This window comes from Triticum urartu, chromosome 4A (genome assembly GCF_056163025.1).
Source record: "Triticum urartu cultivar PI428250 chromosome 4A, HENAU_Tu73, whole genome shotgun sequence".
Taxonomy (NCBI): domain Eukaryota; kingdom Viridiplantae; phylum Streptophyta; class Magnoliopsida; order Poales; family Poaceae; genus Triticum; species Triticum urartu.
Window position 1 is genome coordinate 252,522,965 of NC_141876.1, and position 15,583 is coordinate 252,538,547.

Here is a 15,583-nt window from a genome sequence, read left to right on the forward strand (position 1 = left end):
GAGACTGGGATTTGTCACTCCGTGTAAACGGAGAGGTATCTCTAGGCCCACTCGGTAGGACATCATCATAATGTGCACAATGTGATCAAGGAGTTGATCACGGGATGATTTGTTACGGAACGAGTAAAGAGACTTGCCGGTGACAAGATTAAACAAGGTATCGGGATACCGACGATCGAATCTCGGGCAAGTATCGTATCGCTAGACAAAGGGAATTGTATACGAGATTGATTAAGTCCTTGACATCATGGTTCATCCGACGAGATCATCGTGGAGCATGTGGGAGCCAACATGGGTATCCAGATCCCGCTGTTGGTTATTGACCGGAGAACGTCTCGGTCATGTCTACATGTTTCCCGAACCCGTAGGGTCTACACACTTAAGGTTCGATGACGCTAGGGTTATAGGGAAAGTATGTACGCGGTTACCGAATGTTGTTAGGAGTCCCGGATGAGATCCCGGACGTCACGAGGAGTTCTGGAATGGTCCGGAGGTAAAGATTTATATATGGGAAGTCCTGTTTTGGTCGCCGGAAAAGTTTCGGGTTTATCGATAATGTACCGGGACCATCGGGAGGGTCCCGGTGGTCCACCAAGTGGGGCCACCAGCCCCGAAGGGCTGCATGGGCCAAGTGTGGGAGGGGACCAGCCCCTGGTGGGCTGGTGCGCCCCGCGCAAGGGAGAGTGGAAGGGGGCAAACCCTAGGCTCAGATGGGCCTAAGGCCCACCTAGTGGTGCGCCCCCCTGTCTCCTCCCTTGGCCGCCTCCCAGATGGGATCTGGGGGCTGCCGCCACCCCTAGGGAGGGAACCCTAGGTGGGGGCGCAGCCCCTCCCCTTCCCCTATATATACTTGATGTTTTGGGCTGCCAGAGACACGAATTCTTCCCCTGTTGGCGCAGCCCTACCCCTCTCCCTTCTCATCTCTTGCGGTGCTTGGCGAAGCCCTGCTGGAGTACCACGCTCCTCCACCGCCACCACGCCGTCGTGCTGCTGCTGGATGGAGTCTTCCCCAACCTCTCCTTCTCCCCTTGCTGGATCAAGGCGTAGGAGACGTCACCGGGCTGTACGTGTGTTGAACACGGAGGTGCCGTCCGTTCGGCACTAGGATCATCGGTGATTTGGATCACGGCGAGTACGACTCCATCAACCCCGTTCACTTGAACGCTTCCGCTTAGCGATCTACAAGGGTATGTAGATGTACTCTCCTTCCCTCGTTGCTAGATTACTCCATAGATTGATCTTGGTGATGCGTAGAAAATTTTGAATTTCTGCTACGTTCCCCAACATGCTAGCCTCTCTAGTACCACGCAACTTTTGCCGGTGCATTAAACCCACCATATACCCTTCTCAAAACAGCCACCATACCTACCTATTATGGCATTTTCATAGCCATTCCGAGATATATTGCCATGCAACTTCCACCATTATGTTTTATTATGACACACACCATCATTGTCATATTGCTTTGCATGATCGTAAGATAGCTAGCATAATGTTTTCATGGCTTGTTTGTTTTTTATATCTTTGCTACGCTAGATCATTGCACTTCTTGGTACACCGCCGAGGCATTCATATAGAGTCATATCTTTGTTCTAGTATCAATTTATAATTCTTGAGTTGTAAGTAAATAGAAGTGTGATGATCATCATTATTAGAGCATTGTCCCATGTGAGGAAGGGATGATGGAAGCTATGATTCCCTCACAAGTTGGGATTAGTCTCTGGACTTAAAATAAATAAAAAGAGGCCAAAGAGCCCAACAAAAAAGAGAGGCCAAAGAGCCCGAAAGAAAATAAAAAAATGAGAGAAAAAGAGAGAAGGGATAACGTTACTATCCTTTTCCACACTTGTGCTTAAAAAATAGCACCATGTTCTTCATGATAGAGAGTCTCCTATGTTATCACTTTCATATACTAGTGAGAAATTTTCATTATAGAACTTGGCTTGTATATTCCAATGATGGGCTTCCTCAAATTGCCCTAGGTCTTCGTGAGCAGGCAAGTTGGATGCACACCACTTAGTTTTCTTTTGAACTTTCATACACTTATAACTCTAATGCATCCGTTGCATGGCAATCCCTACTCACTTGCATCGATATCAACTGATGGGCATCTCCATAGCCCATTAATTTGCCTAGTCGATGTGAGACTTTCTCTTTTTTGTCTTCTCCTCACACCCTCCACCATATTTTGTTCCACCTATAGTGCTATATCCATGGCTCACGCTCATGTATTGCGTGAGAGTTGAAAAAGTTTGAGAACACCAAAAGTATGAAACGATTGCTTAGCTAACACCGGGGTTGTGCATGATAAATACTTTGTGTGATGAAGATAGAGCATGACAAGACTTTATGATTTTGTAGGGATAACTTTCTTTAGCCATGATATTTTGAGAAGACATGATTGCTTTATTAGTATGCTTCAAGTATTATTGTTTTTATGTCAATATTAAACTTTTGTTTTGAATCTTACGGATCTGAATATTCATGCCACAATAAGAGGAATTGCATTGATAAATATTTTAGGTAGCATTCCACATCAAAAAAAATATATATGTTTTTATCATTTACCTACTCGAGGACGAGCAGGAATTAAGCTTGGGGATGCTTGATACGTCTCCAACGTATCTATAATTTTTGATTGTTCCATACTATTATATTATCTATTTTGGATGTTTTATATGCATTAATATGCTGTTTTATATTATTTTTGGGTCTAACTTATTAACCTAGTGCCCAGTGCCAGTTGCTGTTTTTTTCTTGTTTTTGGCTTTTAGAGAAAATCAATATCAAACGAAATCCAAATGGAATAAAACTCTACGATGATTTTTCTTGAACCAGAAGAAACCTAGGAAGCTTTGGGAGGAGGCCAAAAGACCTATGAGTAGGCCACATGACCTAGGGGCACACTCCGAGGGGGGCACGCCCCGTGGCTTGTGGGCCCCTCGGAGACCTTCCAACCTTAACTCCACCACTATAAATTCTCAAATATTCCCCTTTAAGGAAATATGCCCTAGAGGCAATAATAGAGTTGTTATTTATATTTCCTTATATCTTGATAAATGTTTATTATTCATGCTAGAATTGTATTAACCGGAAACTTGATACATGTGTAAATACATAGACAAAACAGAGTGTCCCTGGTATGCCTCTACTTGACGAGCTCGTCGATCAAAGATGGTTAACTTTTCTGACCATAGACATGTGTTGTCATTTGATGAACGGGATCACATCATTAGGAGAATGATGTGATGGACAAGACCCATCCGTTAGCTTAGCATAATGATCGATAAGTTTTATTGTTATTGCTTTCTTCATGACTTATACATATTCTTTTGACTATGAGATTATGCAACTCCCGAATACCGGAGGAACACCTTGTGTGCTATCAAACGTCACAATATAACTGGGTGATTATAAAGACGCTCTAAAAGTGCCTTCGAAGGTGTTTGGTGGGTTGGCATAGATCGAGAGTATGTTTTGTCACTCTGAGTATCGGAGAGGTATCTCTGGGCCCTCTCGGTAATGCACATCATGATAAGCCTTGCAAGCAATGTGACTAATGAGTTAGTTGCGGGATGATGCATGTTGGGTTACGTAGTAATTTCAAAAAAAATTCCTACACACACGCAAGATCATGGTGATGCATAGCAACGAGAGGGGAGAGTGTGATCTACGTACCCTTGTAGACCGAAGCGGAAGCGTTGACGCAACGTAGAGGAAGTAGTTGTACGTCTTCCCGATCCGACCGATCCAAGCACCGTTACTCCGGCACCTCCGAGTTCTTGGCACACGTTCAGCTCGATGACGATCCCCGGGCTCCGATCCAGCAAAGCGTCGGGGAGAAGTTCCGTCAGCACGACGGCGTGGTGACGATCTTGATGTTCTACCGTCGCAGGGCTTCGCCTAAGCACCGCTACAATATGACCGAGGTGGAATATGGTGGAGGGGGGCACCGCACACGGCTAAGGAACGATCACGAAGATCAACTTGTGTGTTTCTGGGGTGCCCCTACCTCCGTATATAAAGGACTAAAGGGGGGTGCGGCCGGCCTAGGAGAGGCGCGCCAGGAGAGTCCTACTCCCTCTGGGAGTAGGATTCCCCCCCCCCCAATCCTAGTTGGAATAGGATTCGCGGAGGGGGGAAAAGAGAGAGAGGGGCCGGCCCCCTCTCCTTGTCCTATTCGGACCAAGGGAGGGGAGGGGCGCGCGGCCCATGTTGGGCTGCCTCTTCTCTTTTCCACTAAGGCCCACTATGGCCCATATAGCTCCCAGGGGGTTCCGGTAACCTCCCGGTACTCCGGTAAAATCCCGATTTCACCCGGAACACTTCCGATATCCAAACATAGGCTTCCAATATATCAATCTTTATGTCTCGACCATTTCGAGACTCCTCGTCATGTCCGTGATCACATCCGTGACTCCGAACAAACTTCGGTACATCAAAATGCATAAACTCATAATATAACTGTCATCGTAACCTTAAGCGTGCGGACCCTACGGGTTCGAGAACAATGTAGACATGACCGAGACATGTCTCCGGTCAATAACCAATAGCGGGACCTGGATGCCCATATTGGCTCCTACATATTCTACGAAGATCTTTATCGGTCAGACCGCATAATAACATACGTTGTTCCCTTTGTCATCGGTATGTTACTTGCCCGAGATTCGATCATCAGTATTCCAATACCTAGTTCAATCTCGTTACCAGCAAGTCTCTTTACTCGTTCTGTAATACATCATCCCGCAACTAACTCATTAGTTGCAATGCTTGCAAGGCTTAAGTGATGTGCATTACCGAGAGGGCCCAGAGATACCTCTCCGACAATCGGAGTGACAAATCCTAATCTCGAAATACGCCAACCCAACATGTACCTTTGCAGACACCTGTAGAGCACCTTTATAATCACCCAGTTACGTTGTGACGTTTGGTAGCACACAAAGTGTTCCTCCGGCAAACGGGAGTTGCATAATCTCATAGTCATAGGAACATGTGTAAGTCATGAAGAAAGCAATAGCAACATACTAAACGATCGGGTGCTAAGCTAATGGAATGGGTCATGTCAATCAGATCATTCACCTAATGATGTGATCCCGTTAATCAAATAACAACTCTTTGTCCATGGTTAGGAAACATAACCATCTTTGATTAACGAGCTAGTCAAGTAGAGGCATACTAGTGACACTCTGTTTGTCTATGTATTCACACATGTATTATGTTTCCGGTTAATACAATTCTAGCATGAATAATAAACATTTATCATGAAATAAGGAAATAAATAATAACTTTATTATTGCCTCTAGGGCATATTTCCTTCAATGCATTACAGAACGGGTAAAGAGACTTGCCGGTAATGAGATTGAACTAGGTATGAAGATACCGAGGATCGAATCTCGGGCAAGTAACATACCGATGACAAAGGGAATAACGTATGTTGTCATAACGGTTTGACCGATAAAGATCTTCGTAGAATATGTAGGAACCAATACGAGCATCCAGGTTTTGTTGTTGGTTATTGACCGGAGATGTGTCTCGGTCATGTCTACATAGTTCTCGAACCCGTAGGGTCCGCACGCTTAACGTTCGATGACGATTTGCATTATGAGTTATGTGTTTTGGTGACCGGAGATTGTCCGGAGTCCCGGATGAGATCACGGACATGACGAGGAGTCTCAAAATGGTCGAGAGGTAAAGATTGATATATTGGACGATGGTATTAGGACACCGGAATGGTTTCGGAATGTTTCAGGTGTTTTTCGGAGTACCAGGAGGTTACCGGAACCCTCGGGGGAAGTAATGGGCCTACATGGGCCATAAGGGAGAGAGAGGGGAGCCCACAGGGGTGGCGCACCCCCCATGGGCTGTCCGAATTGGACAAGGGGAGGGGGCGCGGCCCCCCTTTTCCTCCCCCTCTCCCTCTCCTTCCCTTTCCCCCCTACGAAAGGAAGGAAGGGGGGGGACTAAGACTAGGAGTCCTAGTCAGTTTCCCACCCCCATGGGGCGCCCCATGTGGCCGGCTTCCTCCCTCTCCTCCTTTATATACGGGGGCAGAGGGGCACCCCAAAGCACAATAGTTGTTTCTTAGCCGTGTGCGGTGCCTCCCTCCACAGTTTACTCCTCCGGTCATATTGTCGTAGTGCTTAGGCGAAGCCCTGCGCGGATCACATCACCATCACCGTCATCACGCCGTCGTGCTGACGAAACTCTCCCTCGACGCTTTGCTGGATCAAGAGTTCGAGGGGCGTCATCGAGCTGAACGTGTGCTGAACTCGGAGGTGCCGTACATTCGGTACTTGATCGGTTGGATCGCGAAGACGTTCGACTACATCAACGGCGTTAACCTAACACTTCCGCTTTCGGTCTATGAGGGTATGTGGACACACTCTCCCCCTCGTTTCTATGCATCTCCTAGATAGATCTTGGGCGATCGTAGGATTTTTTTTGAAATTGCATGCTACGTTCCCCAACACCCCTTACATCAAAGGGCACACCAAAAAATACTTTTCTGCCGCCACAAGCTTCTATTCTCGTGCGATCCTGTCTTGGAGCCTTTTCCGGCACTCCGTCGGAGGGGGATTCGATCACGGAGGGCCTCTACACCAACCTTGCCGCCCTTCCGATGATGCGTGAGTAGTTTACCACGGACCTAAGAGTCCATAGCTAGTAGCTAGATGGCTAGCATCAACATTATTAATACTTACTAGCAAGATGCCCATGCGTTGCACGGAACATCAAGGTGCATTTATATGAGTAGTTTATCTTGTGAGAGAAAAGGATGAACAAGGAAAGACCTTATTTGCAAATATAGAGAGAGGTGTGGGTATCTTTTTGCAAAATTGCCATAGTTTCCTTTCTATCCGTCAGATATAAATCGGACGGCCTATATTGCAGGATGGCAGGCACACCATCATCACCAACTCTGTTTTTTATAAGAGTAGAGATTCACCATTTTCGAATACTCGTTCAAATTATTTTAATACTTATCCAACATTTTCTTCAAATACTCGTTCAACATTTTAATACTTATTCAACATTTTTCAAATTGTTTTTCAACAATTTTTAAATACTTGTTCAACATTTTTAAATACTCATTCAACATTTTCAAATACTTATTAAATATTTTTAATACTTATTCAACATTTTCCAAATAGTTGTTCAACATTTCTTAAATACTGTTCAACATTTTTCAATACTTATTCAACATTTTTTAAATATTTGTTCAACAATTATTTCAAATGTCTTTTGAAGAGTTTTTTAATATATATATATATAATATTTGAAGTATAAATAAAAGTACAAAAATAAATCAAAAAACGAGAACAGAAAACCGAAAAAAAAACAGGCCGTGGCTCCCGCGCGGCTGGGCCGGCCCGTCTGGGCTCCGCCAGAAGCGAGAAATAGGGGTGCCCGGGAAGGAAAGCCAGCGCTACAGATTCGCAACTCGCAAGGAGCCCCACATGCCCCACCTTCGCCCCACCTCCCCCCTCTCTCTCTCACGCCCCACATGCGAAAAACAAAACCACAAAATTGAAGAAATATTACAGAAAATATAGAAATAGAAATTAACTCTCTCCCCACCTTCTCTCTCTCTTCCCGTTCGTCTCTCTTCCTCTCCTCCGCGGATTCAACCAAAAGATCGATCTTCTGGCCCCATCCCGATCGGATTCTGGCACCGCCCTTTACACGGCACCGCAGCTAAACGGGTTCCCGTTTGCATCGCGCGGTGCGCCGTCTCGTGCCGTGTGGCCCCGGCGTCGCCGGCGCCAATGCCCGGCGCGAGCAGCGCTGCCGCCTCGGCCCCGCTGCCTCAACGCAACATGGGCGCGGGTCGCGACATATTGTGGTGATATCGTACTTTGTTTTCTCGTAGGCGGCACCTGATTGATCTTGGTTCTCTTGGAGGCCCTTCTGCGGATTCCGATGCAATTTTTGCCACGGCCCTGGTGGTGCTAGTTCTGATCAGTTTTGTAGTCTTGATGAGGTATAGCCCCCCCGGCAGTATTATTGATTCAGTATCTCACTTGCATAATTTTTTGGGTTAAATTAAGGCTGAACTTGTGGTTGCTCTAAAATAGGCAAAAGCCGGTGGGGAAACAGGATTAGGCTAATGTACCGCAATGCCAAACACAGCCTAAGTGCAGCGAGGCATGATGCCCTAGATTGTTAGTGCCATATCTGAACAAATTAGATTAAATACTGTATACTGAAACCTGTGGATTCTTTCTAGGTGCTTATACTGTTGTGCTCTGTATGTATTATTGATTCCTTGTATGCCCGTGGACTAGCGCATGTATGTTTAGACAACTTAGTAATGAATTATAAAACTGGAGGTAAAATACCATGTTAACCATACGATAACTTACAGCAGTTTTAGTTTGTCATGCTCCTGCTATTTTGTCCATTGTGAAAAAAATCTTTTTGCATTACAAATGCAATCATTTTTTGGTGGTGGGTGTCCGTACTATATTGTGGACAAGGCACACATTATAATTTAGTTTTAATAGAACATTTCTGTTAGAGCATCTACAGCCGGACTCCCCCAACCCCTTCTTTACGCCCGGGCGGACGGCCCGGTCACTGATTGGTCCAAAAACCCCATACCTGCCCCATATGGCTGGGCTGACCAGCACTCCTCATATCCAGCCCATATCTGGGGCGGATATGGGGAGGCCCGAGTGCGGCCGGGCGCGTTCGATTCGTCGGACTGACTGCAGGGACCCATGCGGAAACACCCCAAAACCCATCGGTCCGACGGGCATCTCCTTCGATTTTCGATGAGGGCGGTGAGGACACATTTATGGCGCCGCGTGGCGCGGCCCCAGCGCGCCGCCCGATGGCTCAAGTCCGGCTATTTAAGCCGGACAGCGACCCCCAACCCTAGCCGCATCCCATTTCCCTCCCCTCCGTGTCGCCACACACCCATCCGCTCGCAGCTCGCCATCCGTAGCTTTGGCCCGACAGTGGATAACCACCTACGCTTTGCTCATTCTAGAGCGCCTTCGTAGATACAAGCACGACGCGCTGCTCGGTTTGCAGCCGGCCTGCCTTTGGACTCTCTGAAGCATGAGGAGGAGGAGGAGGAGGAGGAGGAGCAGGCGTTGGCGTTGGATGCGATGATGGAGGAGGAAGAGGCAGAGCTGGCGCTTTCGGTTGCCCAAGCCGGATTCGGCATGACCAAGCGAGTTTGAGGTCATCCTAGACTCCATCCGCTCGGAGGCGGAGGTGGAGGCAAACCGCCGCTACATACGCGACCAATGGGCGGAGGTGGACGCAATCTTCGTGGACATGGAGTCTGACAAGGAGCCAGAGCCGTCGCGGGAGGCGGCGATCCGCTAGGTGGCAGGTTCGTTCGGCACTGCTGGCATGGACGTCGTGTACATCTCCGACGATGAGTGGGCTAGGCTTATCTTTGTAGCATGTATTTACGTAGCTTTTGTGTGTTGCTTGATGTAGTATGCATTTGAGGAGTGAAGTTTGAGGTATGTGGTTGCAATGGACCAAAAATGAGTGCTGACCGGTCATTGTCCGCGGACGCGCCCGGGCGCATCCGTGGACGTTTGGGGGGCGGATTTTGCTAGGTTTGGCTGTAAATGCTCTTAGATAGTTCTCCCTGCAAGATCTTTCTTAGGGCAAGCCTGGATTCATTTTATTAATTTAATAGAAAATAGGCTTAGATAAAGTGTCTAGAATAAGTGTTGGCGCCACACTGAAGCAGCACAAAGGTTGTGGAGGAGTAACTCCACCATGCTGCTACAATGTGTACAACACAAGTGCTGAAGGAACAGCTTCAACGTGCTGTGTTAGATATCGCTCTAGAGATGAATGTAGGCCAATAGGGCAGCAAAAGTTCAATCCAGAACTCCTAGGGCACAAGATCTACTCCAAGATCTTAGATAAGAACAACCAGTTCTATTATAGGTAGTGGGTGCATAGTCTGGGTACAAAGTAGAGGTGAGGACCTCTATTTATAGGGCTTTGGGAAGCCTTCACATACTTCTACTTATAGCTAGAATACTCTAGAAAACATTATTTAAGTTCCACCATTCTACTCATAGCTACTCACAACTAGAAGACTCTAGAAGACAGTAGGCAGGGTAGAAAAGGAAAGAAATACTACACTGGAGTGGAAGCATCTAGAACTCTAGAAGTAGCCAAACAGATTTGGCATGTGTTTTTCATCTTTTTCTCTCATCTATTGTTCCTCATCATTCTCCCCTGGTTGTTTGGAACTCGCCCTCGAGTTATCGTCATAGAGCATTTCTCTTACCTCAGAAATGGTCTTCGGAGTTGGCCATTCTCGGATTGCTTCAACCTTAGAATCATCAACACGAATACCGTCACATGTTATGACGAATCCTAGGAAAAGAAGTTGTGTTTGCAGGAAAACACATTTCTTCAAGTTGACGTAGAGCTCATTTTCCCTTAGTACTTCTAGCACCTTCCGAATGTGATCAAAGTGTTCATCCTCATCCTTGCTGTAGATCAAGATGTCATCGAAATAGACCACAACAAAGTGGGACAAGAAGGGTCGAAGGACTTGATTCATTAAGCACATAAAGGTACTTGGTGCATTTGAGAGTCCAAATGGCATGACTAGCCATTCAAACAACCCTTCCTTTGTCTTGAAGGCGGTTTTCCATTCCTGGGTCTGATACGGATTTGATGATATCCGCTTCTTAAATCTAGCTTTGTGAACACTCTTGCTCCACTAAGCTGATCCAACATATCATCCAGACGGGGAATCGGGAATCTATACCTTGCGGTGATCTTGTTAATGGCTCTACCGTCCGTACACATGCACCAAGATCCATCTTTCTTTGGCGCGAGTAGGGCTGGTACAGCACATGGGCTAATACTTTCTCGAATGTGCCCCTTTTGCAGCAATTCCTCCACTTTCTCCTTCAGTATATCATGCTCCTTTGGGCTCATTCGATAGTCTGGAAGATTAGGAAGACTTGCTCCCGGAATTAAGTCAATTCTATGTTGAATTCCTCTCATCGGTGGCAAGCCTTGTGGCTCTCCAAGTATGTTCTAAAATTCTGCCAATAAACCACGTACCTTTGCTGGAATTTCAACAGTCGGGTGCTCTTCTCGTTGTACAACAAGTGCAACACACAAATCTGCCTCCTTCAAGCCTTCCATAAACTCATGAGAGGTATGGGAGATAGTTAACATAGTTTTCCCTTCCTCCTTAGAGGTATTACCTTCGGTTTTGTTTGGTAAGATAATGATCTTTCTCTTGTTCCAAGTGAAAGAGTTAAGAGTTTTCCTTGCCCTTGTGTGTAGTATCCACATCAAGTTGCCAAGGTCTCCCAAGAAGAACATGGCTAGCGTCCATATCAACTATGTCACACAACACATTTGAGCGATAATGCTTGCCCAAGGAAAGTGGAAGGTTGCATTGTTTGGTGATCCTCATATTCAATCCTTTCTTGATCCACCCAATAGTGTAGGGGTTTGGATGATCATGAGTATCAAGCTTTAAATGGCTCACCAACTTCTGGGAGATAAAATTCTCGCAGCTGCAACTATCAATCACTAACTTGCATACCTTGCCATTCACTGTGCATTTGCTCTCAAATATTTTCTTCCGTTGTGTGTCGTCAGGTTGTGGTGTGGAACATAGGAGACGCTGAATCACACATACCACCTCTTCACCTTCTTGACAAACCTCTTGTCCCTCTACATCTTCATATTCGTATTCTTCCTCATCGCCTTCACCATCATGGGTAGTTGTGTTAACAAATTTCCTTAGTGGGCAACTGCTGGATATGTGTCCCTCTTCGCCACATTTAAAACATTTCGGGCCTTCATTGGACTTACCCTTGCCTCTAGTTTGCTTCTGGATGGGTCGTTTTGCCTTTGGTGGAGCGGTCTTTTCTTCCACTCTATTAGGCCGACTCCTAGACAAGCCTTTGGTATGAGGATATGGAGGATATGGAGCCTTAGTTGCCTTTATTGTCCTCACAAACCTCTCGGCCCTTAAGGCTAGAGCTTGTGCTTGATCAACGGACCAGATTTGTTGCAGCATCAATTGATCTTGAATAGCATCATTGAGACCATTGATGTACCTTGCAACTTGTTGATCTTCAGTTTCAGCAAGGTTGCACCTCACTTGTAGCCTTAGAAACCCCTCCGTATAATCTGAAACAGTCCTATTTCCTTGAGCACAATTTTGAAATTGGATAAATAGGATCTGGTCATAATCAGCGGGCAAAAATCTCCCTTTCAAGAGACTTTTCATTTGCCGCCAAGTTCTCACACAAGGTTCTCCTCTCAGCCTGCGCTATTCTTGAACGCGATGCCACCAGGCACCGGCTCCTCCTTTCAGCTTGTATGCGACCAAAGGGACTCTACGATCTTCCGAAACCTCCATGACCTCAAAGAAAGTCTCCACTTCATATAACCAATCTAGGCACCCTTCAATATCAACATTTCCATTAAAAGTTGGGATCTCAGCTTTCACCATGTATGTATCCCTTGCATATGTAGGGCTGGGTACTCTCCGATATGCATAGTGATCAGCTTCTTCAAGGGCTTCATCATATTCTTCACCTTCAGAGGTTTCAACATAAATTGGCCTTCTTGAAGCACGTTGAACAACACGTTGTTGTGGCGGTCTTGCTCCAAGATTACCTCTCCTTCTTCTTTGATGAACATCTTCTTCTTTAGATGAATCTCCTTCATTGGTAGCAGGGGGAACACCCTTTCTTATCATCTCAACCAGCTGGTCAAATCTCCGATTAAGATCTTCACGCAGCTCTTTGATTTGTTGTTCTGCAGCACCCATCCTCTTCTCCAATTGCTCCATTGCTTGCTGCAGCTTGCTCTCGAAGAGGACAGCAAGAACTAGTATGGGTCAACGAGGCTCTAATGCCATCTGAAGCAGCACAAAGGTTGTGGAGGAGCAACTCCACCTTGCTGCTACAATGTGTACAGCACAAGTGTTGAAGGAACAGCTTCAACGTGCTGTGTTAGATATCGCTCTAGAGATGAATATAGGCCGATAGGGCAGCAAGAGTTCAATCCAGAACTCCTAGGGCACAAGATCTACTCCAAGATCTTAGATGAGAACAACCAGTTCTATTATAGGTAGTGGGTGCATAGTCTGTGTACAAAGTAGAGGTGAGGACCTCTATTTATAGGGCTTTGGGAAGTCTTCACATACTTCTACTTATAGCTAGAATACTCTAGAAAACATTATTTAAGTTCCACCATTCTACTCATAGCTACTCACAACTAGAAGACTCTAGAAGACAGTAGGTAGGGTAGAAAAGAAAAGAAAAGAAATACTACACTGGAGTGGAAGCATCTAGAACTCTAGAAGTAGCCAAACAGATTTGGCATGTGTTTTTTTCCTTTATCTCTCATCTATTGTTCCTCATCATACACTGCGTCTGGACTCCCACAATAAATAGACATTACAGCCAGACTTAACCAATACATGAATGAACTCACTCTCTACAGGATTGGATGTGTCGTTGCAGCATTATCTACATGTTATACAAAACATGACTTTTTGACGACCAATTTCTATTGCACTTTATATGCACTACCTAACAAAAATTATAATATTTTCAATTTTTTTACCACCAAGTTCAAATAGTTTGATTGCATGCGTTCTTGAGCAAAACTCTTTTCATTGTCAGGGATTATGTCATATTGAGTGCATTTCTGATTACATTTATTATTTTGCAGCAGATGAGGATGCAACTATGAGGATTTCTTCAAGGTGGTACCATTGCAGCCACCCATGGAGGCCTCGGATAAAACTTTTGCTGATGTAGTTAAGCTTTTGACATCATGGCTGCCTCGACGGTCGAAACCAGACAATGTCTCGAGGGACTTCTGGATGCCTGATCACAGTTGCCGAGTGTGTTATGACTGTGATGCACAATTCACCATATTCAACCGCAGGCACCATTGTCGTCGTTGTGGGCGCATATTCTGTGGTAAGTGCACAGGGAATTCCGTCCCAGTTCCAAGCGGCCCTGATAAAAGCGATGATGAGGGGGACAGGATTCGCGTCTGCAACTTTTGCTTTAAGCAATGGGAGCAAGAGCAAATTGCTGCTGTCAAACAGATACTGCCGGTGCTCAGTCCTTCCCTGTCTGAGGCGAGCCTGTTCAGTACAAAGTCATCTATCACCATTAATAGTGTTAGCACACCAGCTGCATCTTACTCTACTGGAAATTATCAGCATGTGGCTCGTGCTCCCAACATTGGCCCCCCCCCTCCCAAATTTTCCCAAGACAAAGTTTCCCTCAGTATGCAAGATAGCCATGTGCCTGAGATAAGTATGTCCACTATTTCAAACAGAGATGACTCTACCTTGATGCAGTTTGGCTATTACACAAACAGGTATTCTGAATAAGATCTCGTATCTTATAACATTACCCAGTTAAATTGTAGTGTAGTATTGTTTGTTTTCCTTAAATACCCTGCTATATCATATTATGCACTATGTTTTTCTTAATTACCATGAGTGTAGCTTCAGAAAAGGAATACAATTAGTTTACTTAAGATTTAAAGATGAAACTGTATTGATTTTCTTGTGTGGTACTTGACTAATTAACAAGTTATGTTGCTTGAAAAACTCCTGCCTCATCATGTGATGTCACATTCTTCTTCAGGAGTGACGACGAAGATGAAGAGTTTGGTGCTTACTTCTCTGACAGGCAGGTGCAACGTGAACAGCATAATAACCAATACTTCCGCTCAGTTGAGTTTGATGAGTTCAATGCATCGTACAATACAACAATATCAAAGACCATTGAAGTAAATGTACTTCCAAAAGAGTTATCAGCTTGTGCTGTTGACCATGGATTCCCTGGTACATTGCCAGTCACCAAAGTGGAGGATGAACAAGAACTTGATAATAGTTCAGACTGCGGGGCTGCATCGTCCATTTATGCTCTGGAAACTGCTGATACAAATTCAGTGGATTTTGAGAAGAATGATTATTTTTGGATTCCTCCAGAACCAGAAGATAAAGAAGATGAGCTAGAAACTGATTTGTTTGATGACGACGATGACGATGATGAGCCTGTATCTGATGGTGGACGGTGTTACCTTCAATCATCAAGTAGCTTCGGTAGTGGAGAATTTCGAAGTAGAGACCGCTCAACTGAAGAACACAAGAAAGTAATGAAGAATGTTGTTGACGGACATTTCAGGGCTTTGATTTCTCAGTTGTTGCAGGTGGAGAATATCACACTAGAGGAAGGTGATGACATGGGTTGGTTGGAGATTGTTACTTCGGTATCATGGGAAGCTGCAAACTTCCTCAGACCAGACACTAGCCAAGGTGGTGGCATGGATCCTGGTGGATATGTCAAAGTTAAGTGTTTAGCAAGTGGACACCGCAGTGAAAGGTGAGATATCTCTTGTTTATACATTAGACTGAACTAGCTACAATTGAGATCCTGGTTGACACTTCATGAAGCTCTATCTGTAAATATTTCCCCCCTTATGGGGTCTACATTCAATAAATGGTGATCCTGTTCATCCCGTCAATTAGCATTGGACAGTGTTGACTTTGATGCTACATCGAGACATAACAGTTTGAATATTATCTGAAACA

General features: G+C 45.3%; 1 protein-coding gene across 6 annotated transcripts in view; it reads left to right on the forward strand.

Annotated features, from left to right (window-relative positions):
• Nucleotides 1-7,523: 7,523 nt before the first annotated feature.
• The window catches only part of LOC125551410 (1-phosphatidylinositol-3-phosphate 5-kinase FAB1B), a 37,597-nt gene continuing 29,537 nt past the window's right edge, over nt 7,524-15,583 (forward strand). Inside the window, exons 1-4 of one of the 6 annotated variants that reach the window (XM_048714638.2) lie at nt 7,526-7,981; nt 8,076-8,162; nt 13,699-14,361; nt 14,634-15,374. In XM_048714638.2, the coding sequence (XP_048570595.2) occupies nt 13,754-14,361; nt 14,634-15,374 (1,349 nt within the window). In that variant the 5' untranslated portion in view covers nt 7,526-7,981; nt 8,076-8,162; nt 13,699-13,753. Of the gene's footprint in view, nt 7,982-8,075; nt 8,163-13,698; nt 14,362-14,633; nt 15,375-15,583 lie in introns of all 6 variants that reach the window. The other 5 variants (XM_087518233.1, XR_015600886.1, XM_087518234.1 and 2 more) reach the window with 5 other exon arrangements.